This window comes from Polyodon spathula, chromosome 1 (assembly GCF_017654505.1).
Source record: "Polyodon spathula isolate WHYD16114869_AA chromosome 1, ASM1765450v1, whole genome shotgun sequence".
Lineage (NCBI taxonomy): Eukaryota > Metazoa > Chordata > Actinopteri > Acipenseriformes > Polyodontidae > Polyodon > Polyodon spathula.
In genome coordinates, this window is record NC_054534.1 from 4,115,060 (window position 1) to 4,140,783 (window position 25,724).

General features: G+C 38.7%; 2 protein-coding genes across 4 annotated transcripts in view; both read left to right on the forward strand.

Moving 5' to 3' along the window:
* Nucleotides 1–10,255, forward strand: part of xrcc4 (X-ray repair complementing defective repair in Chinese hamster cells 4) — a 136,271-nt gene extending 126,016 nt beyond the window's left edge. For both annotated transcript variants that reach the window (XM_041244748.1, XM_041244761.1), the window contains one exon: nucleotides 8,620–10,255. In XM_041244748.1, coding sequence (XP_041100682.1) covers nucleotides 8,620–8,728 — 109 coding nt within the window. In that variant the 3' untranslated portion in view covers nucleotides 8,729–10,255. The remainder of the gene's footprint in view (nucleotides 1–8,619) is intronic.
* Nucleotides 10,256–17,765: 7,510 nt separating this feature from the next.
* The window catches only part of vcanb (versican b), a 55,185-nt gene continuing 47,226 nt past the window's right edge, over nucleotides 17,766–25,724 (forward strand). Inside the window, exons 1-4 of one of the 2 annotated variants that reach the window (XM_041244774.1) lie at nucleotides 17,766–18,363; nucleotides 22,553–22,729; nucleotides 23,996–24,071; nucleotides 24,769–25,143. In XM_041244774.1, coding sequence (XP_041100708.1) covers nucleotides 24,002–24,071; nucleotides 24,769–25,143 — 445 coding nt within the window. In that variant the 5' untranslated portion in view covers nucleotides 17,766–18,363; nucleotides 22,553–22,729; nucleotides 23,996–24,001. Of the gene's footprint in view, nucleotides 18,364–18,543; nucleotides 19,378–22,552; nucleotides 22,730–23,995; nucleotides 24,072–24,768; nucleotides 25,144–25,724 lie in introns of those variants that run through there. The other variant, XM_041244784.1, reaches the window with a different exon arrangement.

Below are 25,724 nucleotides of genomic sequence, written 5' to 3' on the forward strand. Positions count from 1 at the left end.
TTGCTTTCAGACTCTTGGCACCACACTTCTCTTGGGCAGGTGCATTCTGTGTGCTAGTCAAGGCTGTAAAGATACACCAAGGTCACACAAAGACATGTATCACCATGTGCAACTCACAATACGATATGTATCACTACTTTGTGTGATGTGTATTAAGATCAGATCATAATGCTGGACTTGTTTGTTTAAAAGCAAAACTTTATTGAGACAACACTCTAGTAGGATGCATTCATACCAGCTATACATCACACGTATTCATCATCACTGAAGATCTGCTTGGTGACTGCAAGTAACTGTAGAGTGCTTTCTGTATCACTATTCATGCTAGTCAGTATCCCACAGTTAGGCTGGTCTCTGTTTTCTTACTGAAGTAATATCCCAGCCCTTATCCTATATGAATATGAGATAACACAGCAGCTTTGTGTGTACACGTACTCTAGGGCCATGAAAGTCAAACTTTTACTTTTACACAACTAATAACAAATCACTTTGCCTCATTTATGAGTCCTGAAATTGAGCAGATAATACTGCTTATTCCTAGTTTTATGTATTTATTTATTTTTAAAGTGTTTATTAAAAAAATAAGTTGCACAAAGCCATGATAAATCTGACTCTGCTGTAGTTGTGACCTCACAGAACCAATTTATTTAATTTCCTTAAAAACTTGGCATAGGTAGATTTGAACTGTATTTCTTCAGTTTTCCTATGAATATACTATGCTTTTCCCATAGCTTTAATACACTTTGCTAGGATTTTACTATTGTAAACTATTATCAGAGCAGTATTTATTTAGCTTATCTGTCTGTCAATAAAACCATTAATCTTTCAATATATTTTTTTCAAATAACTTACCATCTACATGGTCTTCAATCAATACATGGGTGACATTTTATTTGTTTTGATTCCCACATGTCTAGTATTTTTAAACCATTACTAAATTCCCCCAGTTTTTTTCTTTTTTTTTTGTATACCTTTTATGTTTCGCTTTGACTGGTTGTTGACACCAATGCGTTGTTTTGGGTTCGTTTTTAGAAACTATAACTTAAGTCCTGAATCTGTGGTTTTGAACTGTGGGGAACAGCACAAAAGAGAATATGTGGTGTTTAGCGTCTGTTATGCAGAACATCTAATTAAGAGTAATAAGTTAACCATGCAGAAGTGTTGGTGGTCTACTTTGTGGTGTCTTTACTTGATAACAATACAGTGCTGTGTTACTAAATCCTTGTGGCTTTTTCTAATTGCAGAGTAAACGCATCTAGTTTTCTTGTTCACTAAAGCCTACAGAGGCTGTCTGCAGCTGTAGTTTAGGGGGGGCACACCATCATAGGTTTAAATGGCCTTTATGGAAACTCATGCATGAACTGTTTTAATTGCCAATGTTTTGTGGCTGTAAAAAACAAAAGGTGCTGTTTTGCCTAATCCCAAGTATGGTTTACAAATTGCATGTATATGGATCTGTTTTTCTATTTTGTGGTCAGGACACATTCTGCAGTGGTGAACCAAAGGATGTTGGTGGTAAGCAATGGCTTCCCACCAGTATTGAAAAAGGCTTGGGAAAATGTGCATGTCATATGCATCACAGAATATAGGAACTATGCATGTCATATGCATCACAGAATATATTTAAAGAAAATGTGCATGTCATATGCATCACAGAATATATTTAAAGATAATGCGCATGTCATATGCATCACAGAATATATTTAAAGATAATGATGGCACTATTAAATAAGGTCTGTACACCAGTGATTTTTGATGTTTTGCGGAAATAGAAATGCTTTACGATGCACAGTTACAGCTGTTAACGCGTTTTCTGAGAACGACACAAGGAAGTTAGAACAAATTGTATTTCATAATCTTTGGGTCAGAGGAACAGCATGATTATACAAAGATAATACAAAGATTCTTTTTTAAAGTTACGCCAACTTGAAACTCTGGAATGTTTGTCAGAGGGATGAGACTATGCTGTTGCTGGCGGCAGCCCACGGGAAGAGCCTGCAGTAATTTACAAGGTTTTTTTCTTGTTTGCTAGAGAGCTGCATGGTGACACTTCTCCATCCCCTGCTGGATTCAATGACATGCTGTGTCGACAGGGTCTTTTGATCAGCAGACTCATAGACGGCTGGGAGAGCTACGCCTTCCACCTAGTGCATGACCTAGTGAATGAACCAAAAAACCAAAAGTATAATACTAAGAATAATATTACTAAGAGTTTCTGCAGTATCGATTCATTAATAATGCATTTGCTAGTGGAAGATTGCAATATAGTTTCAAAAGCTACACAAGCTTTGTGCACTGCAGTTGTTTCTAGGAAAGTAATGCTGTTGATTTGCAGGTAAAGAAATACATCAAGGTTTAAGTAATGGAATAAATGGCATTCTCTATCAAAATCTAAACGAAATTACAAGAGGCAGTGTGGTCCAGTGGTTAAAGTCTAGGGATTGTAACCAGAAGGTCCCCGGTTCAAATCCCACCTCTGCCACTGACTGACTCACAGTGTGACCCTGACCAAGTCACTTCACCTCCTTGCACTCCATCCTGCAGATGAGATGTCAAATCAATGTCCTGTTGTAAGTGACTCTGTATATAATGCACAGTTCACAGCCTGCCTCTGTAAAGTGGTTTGTGATGGTGGTCACCTATGGAAGGCGCTATATAAAAATACATATATTATTATTATTATATTAATTGTATGAGGCAGCTAATAGGAGTCTAATACAGCCCCTACTGTCTTTATTAGACATGTGTTCGTCATACCGTAGGTGATCATAGGACCCCCAGTTTATGTAAGAGCCTAAAAGATTTGGAAGTCGTATTAAATCAATAGGCTTCATTGCATTCGAAGCGCATGGTTTCACAAATGGCTTACATTGCATCAGGATAATTTAAAACAGCATTGTCTTTTTGGACAGGCTTTTTCATTGTTTAAAGTTTGTGTTTAAAGTATTGAACAAAATTGCAGACAATATCAGAGACACATGCTTATTCTCTGAGATGATGTGGTTATTGCTACCTTTTGAACCTCTTGAATGATTTCTAAGATCTGTTATATTATTGAGAAGAGAAGCTTTTTAGATTTTTAAACTAAGAACATTAATGCCCAAGGGACTCAATGAAGACTTTCAGTTATCTCATTATCTCTGGTTCATTTAATTTGACTTATTGTTTTGTTTTGGTATGAATGAGTGTCTTAACTGTTTAGTATTCCATAATGATTTAGTTGTTTAATTGTATGCATTCAGCTCCAATCTGTATTCTTCGGGTTATTAGTATAACTCTTTTTAACCTTTGTTAGCCTAAGTGTGATATTGATATATTGTTTGATAAATAGACATTGTATAATATGCCATTCATTTTTTTTCATGTAACGAATGACAAGGATTATTCAAATGTAAAACACATCGTGTTATATTGAATATAATATGTTATGGATTGTAAAATGATTCACATCTGTGCTAACTAAGTAATTATACATCTTAAAAGGTCCCAGTATCACAGGCACCTGTGAACGCTGATGAAGCCTACGGGCGAAACATGTTCGTGACTGAGAACTTTTCTAAAAATGTTTTTCATTTAAAATAAAGGAAATCATTTCTAATTTTTGAGTGCAAACCTTTTTTAGATTTCTTTATAGTTTATGTTTCTACGCACCGTAACAGTTTTGTTTACAAAGTGTGGGTTATTTTGCTTTTTTTGAGATCTTAACCCCCAATTTTTAAAATAAGGAAAAGCTTGCTTGTTGTTTGCAGCCTCAGTCTTTTTCAAATAGTTCCGGCGGGCGAGCTTTCTTCTTGTGTCAGTTAATCTAATAGCGGTCTCTCTCTCATTCCTTAGGGCTTCAAGAGCTCTAAACATTTTTTTGTGAAAGTTGCATTAAAACCTCTTCCTGATCATGATTTTGATTGTTAACTGACACACACACTGACACACACACACACATATATATGTTAACTCAACCCTTTAAATTAAGCTTATGCAGCTGGTTTCACAGCTCTTGATTAGCACTGTTCTCGGACCACCTTACCTAAAGTAATATGGAGTAGTAATCCAAATTTGTGCTAACCAGGTTCTGTGAAACCAGCTGATGGTGTTGGTGACTGAAAAAGTGAAACTCTGTAAGAAAACTACTTGCAAGGCTTATAGCTGGTCTTGTTTGTTATTATCATAACTTGGCATGGTATACAAATGGAACCATGGAAGCCATGTGGACAGTGTTGTAAACCACACACTGGAACAGGAAAGACAGATGGCAAGTTCTGGCAACTTGGGTTCAAGCTTTCATAATATTCCAATATTGGTAGAGAAAGGGTGTCAGTAGGAGAGTGAGATCTGAACTTATTGTTCTCCACGTGGAGAGGATGAGTTCATCTGAGTATGTTTTAAAGCTTGTTTCAGGGGCTTGCCAATAGAAAACAAGCAAACATGAACTTAAGTAAATCAACCCATTCTCCCACAGTGAGTTTTTGTTAGTCACCACTATGTTATAAAATGATAGATCTTAGCACACATGTTCATGGTCACTTGGCATCCTATATTAATTGTTAAATGTTTGAATACCCCACCAAATCTACAAAATAAGCAATGTGGTCTTACCTCAGTCTGCAGGCCTTCATTGATTGCCTGCTGGAAGGGTTCCTGGCTACAATGAAGTCTTACCCCAACCATTTTAAAACAAACAAGTCATGGTTAGGACCGATTGCTGGCTCGTTTACTGCAGTACATCTTAACATGGTTCAGCACTGTAGTTTTAACAAACAGGACTGCTAACAGGGCATGTGGATTTGGCCAGCCCTGCTTGCAATATAAGTGTTACATCTGCCAGACAGGGTTGCCAGTGACTTTTGCAAAAAGCTAAATTATGTTTCTGTATGACTTACTGGAGATGAAGGAAGTACATTTACTGTGATGATGTTACCCAAGCAAAGGTTTAATGGTCCATGTGTGCTTACAAAGTAAAGGTAAAACTATATATATATATGAAAATGAGTCAGAGGCTTGTAGCATGACCAGATTGAATTATATATTGCACCAAAATAAAGTAATAGGAACAGTATGTTTTTAAAATACAAATGTAAGTGTTGAGAGGCTCTGGAAACATTTTCCAGATAATTGCACATGAATACTGATAAATACTAGTACCAGACCTCCACAGTCATGGCATGACAGGCTGTAAAACTGTCACACACAGCAGGACATTGGAGAATGGCATGAACAATATTGTCTTGGGGAAAGATTTGTGACTTATGGTGACTTTTCCACAAGGACACAATGGGAAAGATTCTCAAAACTATTTACTCAAGATCATCATAAACACAATGTTCTCTTCTCAACAGAAAAAAAAACCCACCAGTTGCAATTTGAACACTAATGATAATCAACATATCACTGCTTACATGACCAAATTAGATGTCAGAGTTGTTTATGTTTGGTTTAGTAACTTTATGGGATGAGCTTCAAGAATCAAGCCCAATGACTTTAAAGCTTATTGCAGTTTCCATGTAAATGTTATTATCATGTATCTACATTATTTCAAACAGATTGAGGCAGAGAAACAAAAATAAAAAAAAAAAAAAAAAAAAATTTCAAATAAATAATAAACCGTGATAAAATCCCATCTGTTCGGGGGTGACATGATTGTGTTCTGTTCGGGGGTGACATGATTGTGTTCACATGTTACGCTTGTATAATTTCTTTGCTGACACAATGAGAGTAATAATCAAACAAGATGAAATCACCTGTTGGATAACATCCCAACTGGATGTTCTAGCAGAGGTAAAAAGTAAATGAATGATGTTCACTTTAACATTGGAACAGTAACATAACCACATTGTCTCAACGGCCTGCTCTTCTGATCTGTAGCTCTCCATCTGCCGTCTGTTTCTTTTGCCTGTTTTTTGTCTCGTCAGGCTGTTGAAAAGTAATCTTCCAGGTTTTGCTACTTTGTTGCCGTCTCTTCTCTCACGTGCCATTAGACAGCCATGCTTTACCTACTGTGGATGCCTGACCTCAGCGATGATGATATAATTCAAGCCCAATAAATCAAGGAGCATTTCTATAATTAAAAGTAAAGTAGTAGATAAAAGGTTCTACAATAATGGTGAGGCAATACCAACAGTGTCCGAGAAGCCAGTGAAAAGTCTAGGGAGATGGTAAAATGGGGATCTGAAGGACACAGTTCGTGTGGGAGAAGTTAGACAACAAGCAATGGAAGGGTTGAAGAGCATAGACAGCAGCGCTTTACCAGGCAAACTGAAACTCTGGTGCTTTCAGTTTGGTCTACTGCCAAGACTGCTGTAGCCACTGACTGTATATGAGGTTTCCTTGACAACAATTGAAAAGCTGGAAGCTTTAATCAGTTCATACATCAGGAAATGGTTGGGAGTTCCACGCTGCCTCAGCAGAGTGGGACTTTATGGTAAATGAATACTGCAGCTACCAATGTCTGCTCTAACCGAGGAGTTTAAGTGCGTCAAAATCCGACCGGAAATGACATTAGTAGATTCACGCAACAAATGGGTAAGGGAGGCAGCACCTGTGTTGAAAACTGGAAGAAAATGGACGGCAAAGAAAGCTGTGGAAGATGCTAAGGCCGCCCTTCGAATCTGAGTAATTATGGGGCAGGTTCAGGTTAGAAAAGGAGGTTTTGGTCTCAGTTCAGCTCCTCCTACATGGCACAAGGCAACCCCAGCTCAACGAAGGAAGCTGTTAGTCAATGAGATGCAAAAGCAGGAGGAGAGGAGCAGGTGTGTAAAGGCCATTTCCCAGGCCAAGCAGGGAGAATGGATGAGATGGGAGAGTGTGGAATAACGCAAGATCGGCTGGCAAAACCTATGGACAATGGAACAGAGCAGGATCAGTTTCCTCATCAGATCAGCATATGATGTTCTCCCATCACCACAGAACCTTAACCTCTGGGTGGGTGAGGATCCCTCATGTCCTTTATGTTCATCACCTGCAACATTAAGGCACATTTTGACAGGATGTAAGGTGGGTCTTAGCCAAGGACGGTTTACTTGGTGCCATTACCAGGTTCTGCGATGTTTGGCCTTAGTTTTGGAAGACAAGCGTTTCCTGACCAATAAGTTGCCACCAGTTCCATCAAAGCATTACACACAAAAGACAATATTTCTCTGTCCAGGAGAGCAACCACCAAGAAAAGGTGTTAAAACTAAGCCTCGCCCAGGACAAATGGAAGCTGCTAGAGACTGGAAGATGCTGGCAGATGCTGGTCAACAGCTTATTTTTCCACCTGAGATTGCCACCACTAACCTTCAACCAGACAATCTCTTGTAGTCTGGAAAATCATGCCTTGTTCATCTGGTAGAGTTAACAGTGCCATGGGAAGAGTCTGTGGATGAGGCATATGAGAGGAAGAAACTTTGGTATGCTCAACTCGCTGCTGAAGTGGAACAGCAAGGATTGAGAGTCCGAGTTTACCCAGTGGAGGTGGGTTGTCGAGGATTTGTGGCACATTCTACAACCCAGTTCTCAGAGACGTTGGGTTCAGTGGCCAAGAGTTGCGTCGCACAGTGAAGAACTTATCTGAAGCAGCAGAAAAGAGCAGCAACTGGCTGTGGTTGAGACAGAAAGATTCTGGATGGGGATCTCAAGAACAATAGAAAGAAAGCAATGCTGATGTATAGGTAAGTAAGCTGGGCTGAGCTGAGTGGGGGATGGAGGGGGATGATGCTGGGACGCCAGAATCACTGTTGAGCCTCTTGAGGTGTCATGGGCTAGTCAACGAAACACTGACGATGGAAGGTGCCCACTTGAAGACCCCAGAGATGTACCCTACTTAGCTCAATCCAGATGGTTGTTATGCTGATTCGCTGGGGAGGCCGCACTGGGTTGTTCCCCGGAGCCGGCATCACAGCCGTTGTGTGTGCTGATGCACTGGGGAGGCAAAATGAGCTGATCCCTGGAGCCAGCATTACACTTCGGAAATCAACACCAGACAGAAGGATATCTACATCATCAAATGCAAAACAACACAAATGGATGGAGATGCAGATGGATCACATTAGTTTACTGCAAAGCTGTGTCTTAGTTCAAATTAACATGAAGTTCAACATCTACTCTCATGTAATGGAAATCTTGTCAACTTATGTATTGCAAGTACTTTAGCTGTGTGCATAGGCCTAAGCTTTTAGTTTTGCATGCAACAATTACATTCATGTGTGAGATTTCTAGACCATACTTTTACTGAAGTCTGAAGGACAGCTACAGGTGGATTTCATATGGGAATAGTCTGGTAACTGTTGGTTTAATTAATTACATGGAGACAAAACCTACTGTGATTCTTCACCTTGGGTTGATTTGAAAAGCTTCTGAAGTTACCTGGAAACAAAGCCAAAGTTAAGTAGCACATTAAAATGCTTTACTTTCTTTTACAGTGTATCACATAAGTCAAGCATCATAGGCATAATTTTTAATACTGTATTGGTTGTCTCTCTATTCCTTTCAAGTGTGTAATGTCTTTAAGAACATTCAGATCATTTTGATGTGTGGTGTAGGTAGTCAGTGTGGTGTGAATCATTTCCAACAGCACAGTCTGCCTAAAATTTGGGGCGCCTTGTATTGTAACTGCTGTTGTTGGTCTGATCTCCTCATTTCTCTCAGGTCGGGCTCCACCCAGCAGAAATCAAGTGGCAGCAGTCAGCCCCCAAAGGAATTTGCAGCCGCAGCCAGGAGCACCCCAGACCCAGAAGACCTCTTTGATGACATCTAGCCCATAATGCCTGTGGCACAATCTCACGGTGCCAGATTGTTTTGTAGTAAAGTGTATGCATGTTGTAGGTCTTTTATTTATATGATTGTTGAGTAACTATTACAAGCAACTCATTATTTTTTTTATAATAATAACAGCCATTGATTCACTGTAAGAGTTTGTTTGTTTTTTTTCTTCAAAATATAACAAATGTACTTTCAACATGATTATACTGTAGGTTGGATATGAGCACATATAACCTATAAAATAACCTATAAACACAGGCTCTAATATATACAGCAGCACACTTGAATCAATATCATTTTTCTCTCTTCATCTGGCTTTGAGCTTATCTGGAGATTTTAAATGCATATTGTCACCCAAGTGGAATGCAATTAGGAATTCTGTTCAGTGCCAGCAGGGAAAGATCAAAGCCTAGTGAGGACAGATACAAATATAAAAGTGATCATTTATAATCCAATAGTGGAGCAGCAGAAGATCCCCAAACCACTCAGAATGAATGCCAACATCGTCATGTGAACAATCTGAAGTTACTTAATACATTTTGTCACCTTATTTCACAACCTTAAGTTACAACTCTCAAATATACAAATAAATGAAGCTAAAATGAAACTGTGAATATTTCGAGGTTAATAGTTCAAGCCTTCTTCATTGTGTCTGTTATTGATCCTCTATTGAAATACCGTACTGTAAATGCAGCTCCCATGTGGTCCTTTACCTTTTTGGTACATTAGTTTACACTAGTTGCTTTTGCTACTTTAAAGATTTAGAAAAATTTTCCCAGTTTTAAAAGGTTCTTACAACTTACTATTGCTGCCTCTTGTATGTGTGTCTCATTATGTATCATTGCAAAATCCTTTATATACACTATTATATACACATATACACATATACACACTAATATTGTTTTAATAATTTCACCCACATGTAGGAAAATTAATCACCTGACCAAACTCCTCACTACCCATGCTCAATGTTGGGGAAGTTGCTTTTAAAAATTAATTTAATTACATTACAGTTACTGTACAAATTACTTGTACAAAATTGTAACTCGTTACTGTAACTATTTGATTTTTTTTTTTTTTTTTTTACAGTTACAAATAATTACTTCATAGTTCACATTTATAGAGAGATTTTTTTTTTTTAATTTGGTCAGGCTGCAGTTTCTAAATATTATTTGAAGATCCATCTATAAGACCCAGTCATTTCCTCCTCTGTGGGCATTCCATCAAGATGATATACAAGTTACTGAAAAATGTAATCTGTTGTATTGTAATGTGTTATTCCCCAACACTGCTGATAATATGTGAACAAAATCACCTCCATTTAATCTTCTAATGTTTTTATGTGTGCTTTTGTATAGATGAAAGTCCTTCTGGACCATCTTTACAGTGTGTAGTGGGTGATTAAAAATGACCATGTGATTATTTTCTTAAAAGGATTTCCACAAAGCATGCTTATTATAGTGGTGTTTTATACTAGGCTCCTGGATATTAAATCAAAATAAAAAAATAATCTAAATAAAAATGTATTTGGAGACATTTGTGATGGAGTTGTGTTTAAAATATTGTTGTGTGTTTAAGATCAGCAGGACTATGCCATTGCCTGGAATTCGTCCATACATTCAGTGTGGTTTTGTTAATGAGGTGGCTGTCTGTGTATGAAACCATTTACAAGATTGTGACGAGCGAGCACATAAAGTCATAATTAGGCATGCTTGACGCTGATTGTACTTCAAAGTTTAGAACATCCTTTTATCCTGCTTGATACCACACACATATACACACAGTGAGACTTCTCATGATGATTGTAAATTATAAGTGCAGCAATATTAAAAACAAGTGCTGTAACCGAAAAACAACTTACTTTGTGAAACCTGGTCAAATATCTATCTGTTCTAAATGTTTATTGTCCCAAAAAAAAAAAAAAAAAAAAAAAAGCAGTTTAAAAATGTTCAATTTATGGCATGCTGAGGCTTAAAATGGCAAATAGATCTATAAATTAAGAGGCAGTAGAAATACTACATGTGTTGTGCCTCTAATGGTAAATCTGTAATTCCATTCCGTCTCTCCCTGGTGTATTTCAAACCCCAGACAGCATTGATTATTAATAATATCTAGTTAGATAAATGGCAATAATTACAGAGCCTTGACCAGCATAATAAATTTGAGGGTTTTATTTCTTTTTTTTTTTGCCTATTGCGCAGAATAAAAAAAAGAGAAATGAACAGGGAGGAACCCTCTGCATACAAAACACAAAGACACCATTGGCAATCTCTGAAAGCTTGAACTTGAGAATGACTTGTATTGATTATTTGGCTTAATACTGTCTCGGAGCAGCAGAAGCTGCACAGGACCGCATAGCTCAACGTGCTTACTTATTTAAACTCCACAGATCGCCACCAGTCATAAATTTGCACCACAGAAATCCATATCGAGCCACAATACATTCTTTATGACCAGGCTCATTATTTACCTCGCTAACTATAACAGTTTTTTTTTTTTTTTTGACCAAACGTCAAGTTGCATGTAAGGCCCTTGTATCTAAGGTTCACATAAATTTACACAAAATAAAACTGTCTAGACTCTGTATTTATCTGTTCAGAGGGTCATTTATAATTTTCAACATTTACCCGCATGCAACAGTGCAAACACTCTGGGTTTCCTTCACGGCCAGCCTAATTCTACAATAACTGGAAAAGTATGCAGAGTTTAACTCTTTCCTTCACTTGTCAAGAGGTGTTCATGCCCACGGGGGCCAAGCAGAGTCACGGTTATTCACCATCTACAATACATTTTCTTAATATTGCATTCATATCTGTTTAGTATCCTGTTACATGTGTTCACCATCATTTCTGATGCCACAGAAATAGTTGCTTTGTAGGGAGGGTTTCCATTTATTCACTTGCAGTTGCTGTTGGAGTTACACTCGGGCATTTCTACAACCTCCTCACCTCAGAACCTCAACATGCAGGAGTATCTTCAGAGGCAAAGGGCATTCATTTGTGAGTCTGGTGAATGATCTGAGCAGGAACAATAATAGATAACACATATGGTATAATAAACAGGAATAAACAGAAAATTATATAAATGATCCCTAAATGCTGAGGGAGGGGCGAGGGCATATATGAATTGAGCTATGGCAATAACAAACTATGTATAAACTATGCTTTAACCAAAAATCCATATAAAACCCATGAATGCTTTACAGGACCTTTGACATTTCAGTCAGCTGGCATAAAGCCTTGCTAGTGCTTTTTGTCTGATTTCATTATTAATTCCCAGTGGTACAGCAATTTACTTCTGGTTTCACAGAGCCGTATTTGCACTAATCTTGCACTATCTTAAGTATATTAATCCAAGATAAGGGCTGTGAAACCAAGCTTAAATGTTGTTAGCTTAATTCCTACATTTATTTGAGTGTCACCTTACCATACTACATGAATGTATAAAATCTGCAACAGTGGAGCAAGCCAAATCACGCTTTGTATCCTGTTATTTCAAATGACTCGTGTCATCTTACTTAAACCTTGTGACCCTGCTAGAACCCCATTTTCCCATTGCTTTCCACTATTACAGTTTGCTTAATATGTGAATTGCTTCATCCATACCTGTAAAACACTATCATATTTTTGATCATCTTGATCTGAAGGAACATAATCAATATAACAGTGTCAGGTTGAGTGAAATGGAAAGTTTGTTGCTGAGCAGTGTTTAGAACTTGATTAGAACATTAACATTCTGTGAATACATTCACACACTGTACAATTCTAAGGGTAGTAATTGTGTAGAGATCTGATTAAAGGATTTATTTCACCTGCTTTCTCAAGTAAAGTGAAGAAAGACCCAGTCCTTAGTTAAGCAAAAGTGGTGTTGTAATTAAAAATCACTACAAGCAGACAGGGGGAGGTCGAAGACAAAGAGTGAAAGAGATTTGGAATGTAAGAACAACATCCAGTACTGACCTCTTTCAACGTGCTTATTTTCACTGAGCGGTTTAATCATTTTTCTGTTAAATGCATTACTTTTTCAAGCAATGTTTTTGTGATTTTGTATTTCAGATTATTAGACTTTTTAATTGGTCATGTTAATACTATGGCTGGATAGAACTTATTTGAGAGACGTATAATTTGTTTGTTAAACAACCCAACACATCAATTAGTTTAGCCTTTTTTGCACAGAATACATCGTTCAACATAGAAATTGCTCTCACGGAAAGGGTGTCCAAGTACAGCAGCCCATAATGTCCCACAGATGTTGAATTCTCAAACAAGGTTATGACCTTGCATGCTATTGTTTTGAAGCCCCTCATGGTGTAAAGAGCAGCTGATCTGAACACACTGATTAAGGTACCAAGTGAAACTCCTGTCTGCTTGATCACCTCCCTCTTGTTTTTATTTTACTTACAACACTTTGTTGTATTCTCATGTTGATGAGAACAAAGTGGGCTCAATCGCCATGTGTCAACTTGTAAAATCATTTCTAATAAATTCATAAATAAAAACACAACTGACAAATTAATAAACCATTAGGGCACTGGTGATTACAAGACTGTTGCACTCATCAGCTTGTAAAATGTATCATTAGAACCAAACAGTTTTGCAGTCACATTTTACTTTCCCTTCATGATGAGCCTGTTTCAATTAGCCTGTCTGAAGTGATGGTTATTTATTGTACCTGTCAGATTGTTGTGACGATTTCCTAAATGACTTCAAAGAGCTCGGACCCTGTTAATGGATTCCTAGGAAATAAGGCTTTAACCCCCTTGTGATCTTTGTAATCCAGCAGTCTTGACAGCAGCCATTCACAGGTGCTAATAATGGTGGATATCACTGATTGCTGTTTCTGACGTTCAGTGTGAGGAGTCACAATTTGTTTTAATACAAATCGTCATTAGCACAGTTTTTTTTAGAAAGGAAAAAATGCACTCATTTAAGTGGTAAAACCAGATATGAACAAGATATTTAATTTAGGGGCTTGTTTATAGTTTAAAGCTGTTTCTTATTTGTTTTAGAATTGTAATTGCTGTTTTTTCCTTCATATAATAAAATGCGCTAGTGACTAATTTGGAATAAATAGCTTTGAAAATTAATCCTGCAGAGCACTGTTATCAAGCCTTGTAGAATCCATTATCTCTGAATCTGGTAGTTGTTAGCCTATTTGACATGTGTTTTCGTTGCAGGAATCTCTTCTCAGATTAACAATATCACAGTACAGCTTTCCGATTGTATTTTTCAGTTGTGTTTATTCAATACAAATAATGTATTAGTTTTTAAATAGATTTCAATTTACGCTCCTTTACTTTGGGTATGGTATAACACTGTACTTTTTATATTCAAAGCTTGTATTTGTTTGACCAGAAGCAATGGTTTATGATCATACTTACCTGTATGATTTTGAAATCAATACACTCAATAAACACCCATTCTCTGACACACCACTATTGATGCCCTGCTCTATCACTGAACGGAACCTGACTTATTAATGGGTACACTGTGTAAGAACTTCTTTGGCCTTTCCGCTCAAAAGTAAATGTGAACCAGCTGTTACCAGATGGTAAACAACAATCTGTTGAAAATTTTAAAAAAATACATAGTTTTAGTTCAAGGTTAAAAAACACTTGGGGACTTATTTTCTTCAAAATATAGTAACGTCAAAATTAACTTGAAAGTTCTCAAATAAACAATTGCTAAATACACACTTACTTTCCCTGTGGATGTTCACAGCTGGGTTTACAGCTAAAACAGTGTCAAATAGTCATTCAATTGTACATTTGACTATACAAGCAATATCCATATGGAGATCAAAAAGATTTACATTTTCATGCAAAGACCCATCTAAAATCCTATTGGATTTAAAAAGAATTCACACACACAAAGTGTTTGTATTCCTATATTTGTGGAGTCTTCTCATTGACTCTCATTATATTTTTATTTACTATTTCTAACTCCAGTCAGACAAAACTCCACACAGGGTGAAAGTCGACAACAGACTAAATATTTTGGCACTTTCAGTTTTTTTTTTTTTTTTTTTTTTTTTTTAAGACATCCATCCCCACAACGTCGTTTTTTCAGGAGTTACTTTGTGGAGACATTTTCTCAAATTTTGTCCCCACATTGATAGCAATACCTGCACATATATCTATATCTATATCTATATCTATATCTATCTATATATATATATATATATAGATATATATATATATATATATATATATATATATAAATTTATATATTAATAGCACATGTGTGGTTACTACTGTGGTGCTGACATCTGTTACACCAATGACAGCCTCGAGTATTACAGAACTGGAAAAATTCAGAGAAAATAGGGAGTAGGCCTATGTTGCGACAGCACGCGATATATCACTGCATACAAAACCCAATGCTACAGGCGCCACTTTATCAAACTATAAATACAGGGCAGAGTTATCAAAGGGATATCCGGACCGTCACCGTGGAATATTGGATTGTTTCTAAGTAATCTGTTTGGTATTATACTACAGTACAATAATTAGGATGTGTAATTGCGACACATTAATATATTATATATATATATATATATATAATTTATAGATTATTAATATATCTATATATATATATATATATATATATATATATAAAAAAAAAAAAAATAAAAAAATAAAATAAAAAAAAAAAACTTAGAAACATAAATCTAGTAATAAATGAAGATTGTGCAAATGAAAACTATTAGAATAATAGCGTCTAGGCTAAGCTAAAACGTACTCAATGACCTACCCAAACTTGTTCTTTAGAGGTTCTGTGTTATATCTGTTTTTCTTTACATGTGTATTCATATTTCTGAAAGGTATAATGGTCATTATCTGCAATTGAAAACGAGTTATTCTATTGGCTAATCAGAATCATTTTAGCAGAGACTGCGACGTCTCTACACCAGGGACGCTCTATTGTCTGTGTTGGTGTTAGTGGGCAGGGCTGGTAATTTGTGGTTAATGTTCTACATTCTTGTCCCAGTTACTTTGATTGTGTGTTTTACAAGATTAAGCCAAACAACCCAACGAGTTAAGGACAATACATAACTCGCCATGTGGATATTACGAATATAATGAACCAAGAAGCTTCAATATGATTGGACACTATTAATGAAATTCGAATTACCGGCGCTTGCAACAGTTCCAACCTCACGTGGTTGGGTGCTCGCTCGGACCTTGGCATCTCTGTAGTTGTCGTAGTAGGCTAGCATATTCATAACACTGTAACAAGCGACCCTGCGAGCGCACATTTAAAACATTATAATGCACTTTCTAGGAACTTGGGCCAGGGGAACTGCTAAAGATTGCCCTTTGACAGTCTAATTTTGATACATGGGATAGCTCATTGGCTTTGCAGATTGGGAGCGCTGCTTAATGGGTCTGGGTTACAAGTGAAGGTTTGGTACTAACTGTGTCTCCTTGTGGATCTTACCTGAGATGCATGTCACCACACTGACAAGCGGACCATTCATTCATTCACTCATTCATTCATTCATTCATTCATTCATTCATGTGTTGTCTGATTTGGGATGCTTGGCCATTGTTGTTGTAATAGGCATTTTCTAACTGTATAGCCATACATGGATAGGCTACTAGCTTTTAACGTTAATTTGATGACAAAAAAAGGGATATAAAAAAGCAAGTATGTGATTTAAAGATATACTAATGACAATGCGTACTAAATATATTATTTAAAAAATGCGGAATATTATTATGTATACTATTAGGATCGTTTATGCAGTGTAGGCTACTATGCTAAACATCGTTGAGCAGGTCTCTATGTTTTTGGTCATGTTAAATACAATAATTTATAATTTAAAAAATAACATGTCAATGCTGTATGTTCCTACAAAATATCATATATGATCATATATTATTTATTTTGTGACACAATACGGAAATTAGGTATGTTTGTTTTATCTGCACTGAGAAGAATTGCATTACCAAAGTAGACCATTCGTATTTTATGGGTAATATATATGCATATACTGTACTATAGACCGGCTGATTATCTGTGAATCATAGGGTGGTTGAGCATTTACTGCGAGTGATTTTGTTGATCCCATTCTTTTGAATGGGGAGTAGTTTGTAAAGCGATCTCTGCTGCATCCTTGTGTTCAGGTACAGGCACTCCTGCAGTAAGAGCTGCTGCTCAGTCCAGAAACTTGCGTTAGAGAAGCAAAATCCAGCTGTGCACTGCAGAAGAATGCGCTTTGATACGTGGCTCCTCCTGCGGGAGTTCTACTAAGTACCTTTAGAACCGTTATAGAACTTGAAATTAAAGAATGATATTAACGAGGGAAGGGGTGGGGCAGATTTAAAAGTAGACTTGTACATTAGAGTTATAGTGGGCTGCCGTATCCACGATCTCAAATGAACCAATGCATTGTTAAACTGACAGCTAACTATATATGGGAACGTGTCAGTCTTTCTATTTGTTTTCAATGCAATTTCATGTTCAAGTTTTTTGTACACAGAACACCATACGGACTTATAGCCTTCCAGTGCTGTGCTGTGCAATGCATTGTCCCGATGTACTCGGGGTTGCTCGTATAATAGCAGAACAGCCCCTCCCCTGTGTGTAATGACTTGGAGCTTTGTAGCGGGGCCATTGCGATTACACAGAAAGGCTCCTGGTCCCATTGTGTGTAGAGATGTAGAAACCAGCTCAAACGCCCATAATGAATTATCAATGCGTTGAGAAGAAGCAACACGCCCAGACTGTGAGCTCCTGAGATGGTTGGCTTCTGACACCTTTTAAAAAACCATACCGCTTTATAAAGGATACTCGTACCTTAAGCTAATTGTTAACATTGTGGGATATTTGATCTGAATAGACAAACAAATAACGCGCTGGGGACATACTGAAGACTTTACAGTTACCACAGCTAGCTAACTCTTAATAGTGATCTGTTAATAATAATAATAATAATAATAATAATAATAATAATAATAATAATAATAATGTAAGAACCACAAGGCGATATAGTCTTACTGTGGTACATGTCAAGAGAGAAGGAGAAGAAGAGGGAGGATCTGCTACCCTAAAATAGCATAAAGAAAGATGAGTGTAGTAGCGGGCAAACCTCATTGAAGCGACTCGAGTCCAGTTAATGCACACTCCTTCCCTCCCACAAACACACCCACCCGGCTCCCTTTCCACTACACCCTAATAAATCTGACCGAGGGAAGACTTTCTATTGGTCATGGCAATTCTCTAGAGAGTACCCCCACGTCTTTTAATTTGGGGGTTTCTTCGTGCACTCACTCAAGTGTGCCCCTCCTCCGGAATGACGGAATAATAAGCGATGTAAAAAGCCGTGTTTGAACTTGCAGTCGGCTGGTTTCGTGGTTCTTTCTGCCCGGATCAGAACATCAAACTGCAACCTGGAATCGGACCCGCTGCCGCGGTTATAGCAAATGAGATAACAACTGAACGAGAACAAGAGTAGTTTATACAAAAAAAAAAAAAAAAAAAAAAAAAAAAAAAAATACATACAGCATCCTTTTACATCAAAGACCCTGGAACTTCTTAATACAATCTCTATTGGAAATTCCGTTACTGAAATTAAGGATATAACTAGGATTTCCTGATCATCTGAATTTACAAGATCTAAAAACAGGTATTTTAATTCACTTTCATAATGTTAGTGTTTTTTTTTTTTTTTTTTTTTTGTATTTGTATTTGTATTTATTTATAAATGATAAACGATCAAATATATATTCAAAAAGTTTTTTTAGGTAATAATGTACAGTAAATAGTTAAAATTATTTCAATACTTGCTTTTACTTCTTTCGTGTCACAATCAGAACAATTTGTAAAAATAAACAACTATATTTACAAAAGGCTAACAAATTGTTACAAATCGCAAATAAAAGGTATACATGTACTTTTTATGCAGTTTACTACCGAAAAAAACAAAAAAAAAAACAACAAAAAAAAACATTTTCACAATTTTAAAGCAAAGAGTATAATTTGATCAACAGAAGGAAACTAAAGCGAATCGAATTGTGGTTTGCCTGGCAGATTGTGCTTTGGTCTGGGTTACCGCTAGCTGGATTGTTCCTAGAAAGCGTAGCCCATGCAAGTCGCAGCCACTCTGGAGCAAGCGGGTGTTTCACTGAAACAGTTTCACAGTGGAATGGAGTGACAGCTCGTATTTTGCAATAGTAAAAATAATGAGAAGACTGTAAAAGTGAAAGTTCCATCCCAGATGATCTGATCCGAGAACCACTGGAGGCAAAATTCTCTTTTTTTGTTGCTAATGCTCTACTCCATTCTTTGATTCAGGGTCGTCAACACAAAAATGATTACTTTGTTTCTCCAGGCTATTGTTTTAGCAATTTTTTAAAATGTAGTTTAGATTTGTGAAAATTAGATGAACCGCTATTGGCACGTCTGAAACAAATACTAATTTAAGTGATGTTTGCGGTTTTGTATGTTTAACTATGCACTTTAGTTAGTATTCAGTAGTACATTTCTTCCTTGACCCGACCTATATACACGTTAATTTCATCTCATTAAAGAGAAGCCCCAGCACGGGATACCAGCTGCTCAAGAAAAAGGCTTACAGCGGTGAACACAGGGATCTGATGCTTAAAACCTGCTAACAATGAAGGGGCTGTGCGCAATGCTGGTATGCTGATTCTCAACGAGTGCTGATTATCACTGGGTGCGGCTTTGGCTGGTGTTATACTATTCTCTTAAAAAAAAAAAAAAAAAAAAAAAGAGAAAAGCCAGAGAAAGGTATTGTCATGGTTAAAGCAAAATAATCCGAGAGTTGACCAGATGTTGGAGAGACTTATCATATGTGTAATATTAAAGGAATGCTGAACTCCGATCCAGAAGTATGTCATGATCACAATGAACAGATCCGCCTTTTTTGAGTCTTTAAATGTATATACCGTAGTAATAGAGCGAGTTGGAACATAGCAGTTCATATGTATGTCTTTTAATGACCCTATTTATAACTGTTATATATGTTATCTGCGGAATGATTTATTCTGTAACATTCATTCATTGACTTCCAACCCCAGCGAGTAGGTGAACTGTAATGCACAAAGAGCTTCAAGGAAACTATTGTATGTGGACCATTGTCTTGGAAACCAGAATGTCGCGAGCCGGTCAGGCACACATCGCCCCCTAGTGTACAATAAGCAGCTGCGTTTCATCTTGGCATTCAGCCATGAGATAGTGACTCATATTAGGAGCTCACTGGCTGGCAGCTATGGTTTGCCAGACTTTCCTTTACTATAGGGTAATCCCCTTGAAAACGTAATCATTCTGAAAGAAGTATGTTATTTGAACTGCAAATATATATATATATTTTTTCTAATCTTAAATTTACACTAGGCTTCTGATTATATATATATATGTAACTGTTCATAATAATATATTACAATACAATATACTACTAGTACTACTACTACTACTATTGCTGACCGGCAGCTCTTCTGGATCGATCTCCCGGGAATCCGTCTCCCCGAGCTGCCGGTCTTCTACCAGGACCTGCTCAAGACCCGGAGCTTGTTTTCCGTCAGCCGAGACGCCGTACCGACCGAGGACCAAGGACTCCTGCTGGAGCCCCTGCTGCACAACCCCCACCTAGGTGCGCAGGCGTTGGAGTCCCCCTCGGTGCGGCGCGCGCTGATCTCGGCCAAGGTGACCAGAGTCTGGGATCTCCTGGATCGCGAATCCGGGAGTGCAAAGCAGCGTTGCACCCAGTCTCTGTCAGGTATCTCGAGGGAGTTCTCAGGACCGGCGAGCCATCTACCCCCACCCCCCATACCCCCGGCTCTCCGGTCCTGCTGATCGAACCCAAGGCCCGAGCCCCCCCTCGGCCCGCCCTCGAGAACAACCTGAGCAGGATCTCGCAGTTCTCCTCGACCCCCTTGCCATCGGCGTCGAGGAGGACCCTGTACGCGATGACGCTCCACACCCTCCACTTCCCCGCCCTCGTCTCCCTCCGAGACACTGCTTGGCGGGAGACCCTCCGACCACCGGAGGGCGTCGGTCCCCAGTGGGAGGCCTTGTACTCCCTGCTGGTCTCCAGGGGAGCTGGGGACCTGGGATGGAGGGTCCTGCACGGAGCGCTCGCTTCAGGAGAGATCCTGCGTCACTTTACCGACTCGGACGCTGCATGCCCTTTCTGCGGTCAGTCTGAGTCGGTGGCTCATATTTCTTTTTTATGCGCCAGGCTGCAGCCGTTCTTCCTGCTGCTGAAGAACCTCCTGCTGCAGTTCTGGCTGCACTTTTCACCCACCCTCCTCATTTTCGGGCACCCTGTTCATGGCTCCAGCAAAAAGAGAGACCTCCTCGTCAATCTGCTCCTGACTCTTGCTAAACTGGCCATTTACAAGACCAGGAAGCGGAAGATGAGCGGGGAAGGTCTCTTTGACTGCGGGGCCATGTTCAGGGCCCTCCTCCGGTCAAGGGTTAATTTAGAGCACGCCCACGCGAAGTCTGCTGGCGACATGGCATCGTTTGTCGACCAGTGGACTCTAGGGGGCGTGCTCTGTACCACCTCCCCGTTTTCTTTAAATATTTAATTTACAGTCCTTTTTAACTGGTTTTCGTTGAATTAGTTAAAAGCCCATTCCTTTTAGCATCCTCAAGTTGAGGATGCTAATGAGAATTTTTTTCCTGTACATTGGATTGGTACATTGATGTCCTGTACATTGGACGGTCCCATTTAATGGGCTTTTAAACTACTACTACTACTATTGCTGACCGGCAGCTCTTCTGGATCGATCTCCCGGGAATCCGTCTCCCCGAGCTGCTGGTCTTCTACCAGGACCTGCTCAAGACCCGTAGCATGTTTTCTGTCGGCCGAGACGCCGTTCCGACCGAGGGCGAAGGACCCCTTCTGGAGTGCGCAGGCGTTGGAGTCCGCCTCGGTGCAGACACTGTTGATCTCTGCCAAGGTGACCAGAGTCTGGGATCTCCTGGGATCTCCTGGATGTCCTGGATCTTCTGGATCACAACCACTCCGAGTGGCTGAGTCCCGCGTCGCTGGTTCCCAGGGCGGCTCGGGGGACCATCAGAACGGCTCGCCGAGCAATCCAGGAGTGCAAAGCAGCGTTGCACTCAGATTCTGTCAGGTATCACGAGGGAGTGCTCGGGACCCTACGTCACTTTACCGACTCGGACGCCACCTGCCCTTTCTGCGGTCAGTCCGAGTCAGTAGTCCACATTTATTTTCTGTGCGCCAGGCTGCAGCTGTTTGTTTTGCTGCTGAGGAATTTGTTGCTGCAGTTCTAACTGCATTTCTCCCCCACCCTCCTCATATTCGGGCACCCTGTTCGTGGCTCCAGCAAGAAGAGAGATCTCCTTGTGAATCTGCTCCTGGCTCTTGCTAAACTAGAAATTTACAAGACCAGGAAGCGCAAGATGAGCGGGGAAGGTGTCTTTGACTGCGGGTCCATGTTCAGGGCCCTCGTCCGTTCCCGGATTCAGTTCGAGTACGCCCACATGGAGTCTGCTGGCGACACGGCCACCTTTGTCGACCAGTGGGCTCTAGGGGGCGTGCTCTGTACCACCTCCCCTTTTACGGTTCTTGTTTTATTTACAGTCCTTTTTTCGTTTTTTTCTTTAAATTAGTTAAATGCCTATTTACTTAGCATCCTCTTTTATGAGGATGCTAATTTGAATTTTTCAATGTCAATGTGATGACTGGAGGTGACGATGGCCTTTTAGGCATTTAAATAGGACTACTGCTACTACTAATAATAATAATACAGCTGGTCATTTGATGACAACGTTATATGTGTTTTATTTTATTTACTACAATGACTTATGAACGTTCATTTCAGGTTATAATTATTATCGCTAACGGCGATAGCTGGTGATTTTGAAAGGAATCAACAAAGGGAAAAACGAAACGACAGCTGAAAAAAAAAGAACAACTACAATAAAACTACCAGCCAGGCGTGGAATTGACCTGTTAACAGAGTCCTCAACAGAAGACTTCGTATTGGATCTTGCTTCAGGTTAGTGGTAACAGACTGGAGTCATTCAGATTCACAACAGAACAAAGAAACATGAGCATTAATACATCTTGTCACATAGGGCAGCCATATGTGTATACCCCTGTATAGCATTACTGTATACATAGTAAGTATGTCTAATATACATTGCCTACATAAATACTGTAATATCATATTAAACAGTCATGTGTAAAATGGTCCATGTTTATTTTATGTTTTATATTAAATATAGTCCTAAGTAATGTGCACTTGGCCTTCATTTTTAATTTTTATTAGATTTCTGCAGAACACATTTGTTTTTATTAGTGAGACATGGGGGTGGAGATTAGGCTGGAAAGGAAGAGTTAATACTTTATTACATCAAATCTTGGCAGTACTATTATAGTCCTTTACTGAGTTCTTAACTGTTTGAGTGGGTGTTTCATTCCAATAGTTTATTACCCTATATGTAAATTGTAGTAGTTATAGTTATTTACAATTATTTATTAATAAAACCTGCTGTACATATTCCTTTATAGAGCGAATAAGAGCACAATACTGACCCCGTTTGACACATCGGAATCTGAGAACCTATTATATATACAGTATACACACACACGCACACACACACACACACACATGAAACGGACATTACAATAACTTCTAATACATGTAGGAAGAATAGGTCAGTCTCGTCACCCCTTGCATTTAACCCTGACCCAATAAAGCCTGCCCACTGTCTGCTTACTGCCGATCACACCCCTCACCACCCAGCACTGACTGCCTAGTTGAATGTCAATCGTGTCCATTATTTCACCACCCACTTAGAGGAGATGCTTTGGTTGACAAATGATGATTGTTCAGAACCATCAGGTCTTTAGAAACCACTGGCTGATTGTAACTCAGGGAGAGCTACAGAAATAAACTGCCAGTGACACATCTATTCACGTCCAAATTAGGACATGAGAATTCCACTTTGTTTTAAAATAACTGGACAAGACTAATCTTATTGATTTTGCTGCTGTCAAACAGTGAATTTATTTTGTATTGTACATATCAAATTGATATACTAGTAATGTAACTCTAAATGATTATAATGTTTTATATATGTGATCATGTACACACACTTGACTTGTACACACCTTTGCAGTGATTTGACCCTTTTCACTGATAAAGGAGCAATCATGTTGAATGTGTTAGCCGTTTTTTAAGTAGCTTGATATTAGCTAGTGAAGCTTAAAGCTCAATTTTGCACTGCAGAGGTTAACACAATTTTTTTGCTCTTTGTAGGTCAAGATGTTATTAAATATAAAACATATCCTGTGGTTATCCTGCACCCTGACAGTAACATTTGCAGTTCATAACAGTAAGTTTGCTTTGACATGCTGAATGACTTCAAAGGGAGAGTGTATTTGACTGCTGAAAGCTTTATATTAGGCACTTTATATAAGGTAGGAACAGGACATCCTTAAAAAAAAAAAAATAACAACTTACCCTGAGCAAGAGTTTTTAGGCATGTGTCCAATGTTTTGTGATTTCCTGGCTGCTGGAATCACTGGGAAATGAAACAGATAAATTGCTAACGAATGCACGCTAAATTGAACAGGTAAGCTACAACTTCAATCATGCAGTTCCTCAAGTATGTGCACCATTTGCTTTCAAAAGCATGCTAAGGTAATCATAAAGGCAAATACGTGCCTCATTAGCAGCACCATTCAAGTGCAATGAATGCTACATTCTAAATACAAAACTATACGTCAGTAAAGTAATATGTTCTTGTGCTTACTTTTACTAAAGAAAATATACTTTGCAGCCTTCCCGAGATATACAATTTCATGAGGGTTTCATTTTGACGGGAAACTGAAGAAAGCTTCCTTAGAGTAGCTGAAACATTTAAAAAATAAATCATGTTACAAATTGAAACTAACATCTCAAATTGAAACAGAGCATGGAATAGGTATTTTCACATTCCATTTAGATAATTGCCCAGCAGGACTTTTTTTGCTGAGCCTTGTTGAAAACAGGATTCTAAAGTGTCTCTTTTGAAATGCTTTTTTTTTCAGAGAGAATCCCGGTTATAAAGGTAGTAAAAAGCCCCCCTGTTACTGGGACTCTAGCTGGCAAAGTCGTGCTGCCATGCCACTTCTCTGCCACGCCCACATCAGCGCCCATGCACAACGCCACCCACGACTACCTGAGAATCAAGTGGACCAAATTCGAGCATGACATGGAGACCACAGTGCTGGTGGCCCAGAACGGGTTGATTAAAATCGGCTCAGAATACAAGAATAGAGTGTCGGTGCCCAGCCACCCGGAAGACATTGGCGATGCCTCACTGACAGTAATTAAAGTTCGGGCAAGTGATGCCGGCCTTTACCGCTGCGAGGTCATGTATGGAATCGAAGACACCCAGGACACAGTGGCACTGGACGTGGCTGGTAAGTCAGATATATTTATATAGATACTGTACATCAGGGCTTCTCAAACCCGGTTCCTCCTTGACCCCTGTGTCTTCTGGGTTTTATTCCAACTGAGCTTCCAATTACTTAACTAAACTCTTAATTGAAGTAATCATTTGCTTTAATTTGACCTTTTTAATTGTTCTCAGCTCCTAAAAAGTTGCAGATTTCAAGTTACTTATATGGAATTTTATACAAAAAAGCAAAAAAATTCCCCAGAAACCACCATGTCCCCCCAGCTGTGATCTTCACACCACAGTCCAGCAATCTGCAAGCAGTGTGCCATGGAGTGCTGAATCATTCAGTAATTGGGAAGGTTTGGAGTCTGGGGAGGAAAACTTAACGTAACACATGGCAGCTTCTTGAACCGCTTGTAAAATGATTACATTAATCATGTCTGAAACATCTGTTGAAGTTCGAGCCATACTGTTTTCATTTGAAAGTAGTAAAACTTTGAAGTATGAGAATGGCTATCGTAAAGTTGTTTATCTAACTAGTTAATAGTGAGTAATATAAATAGGCAGCCAGTATGCTAGCTCAAAACTACCAATGCATTGGCT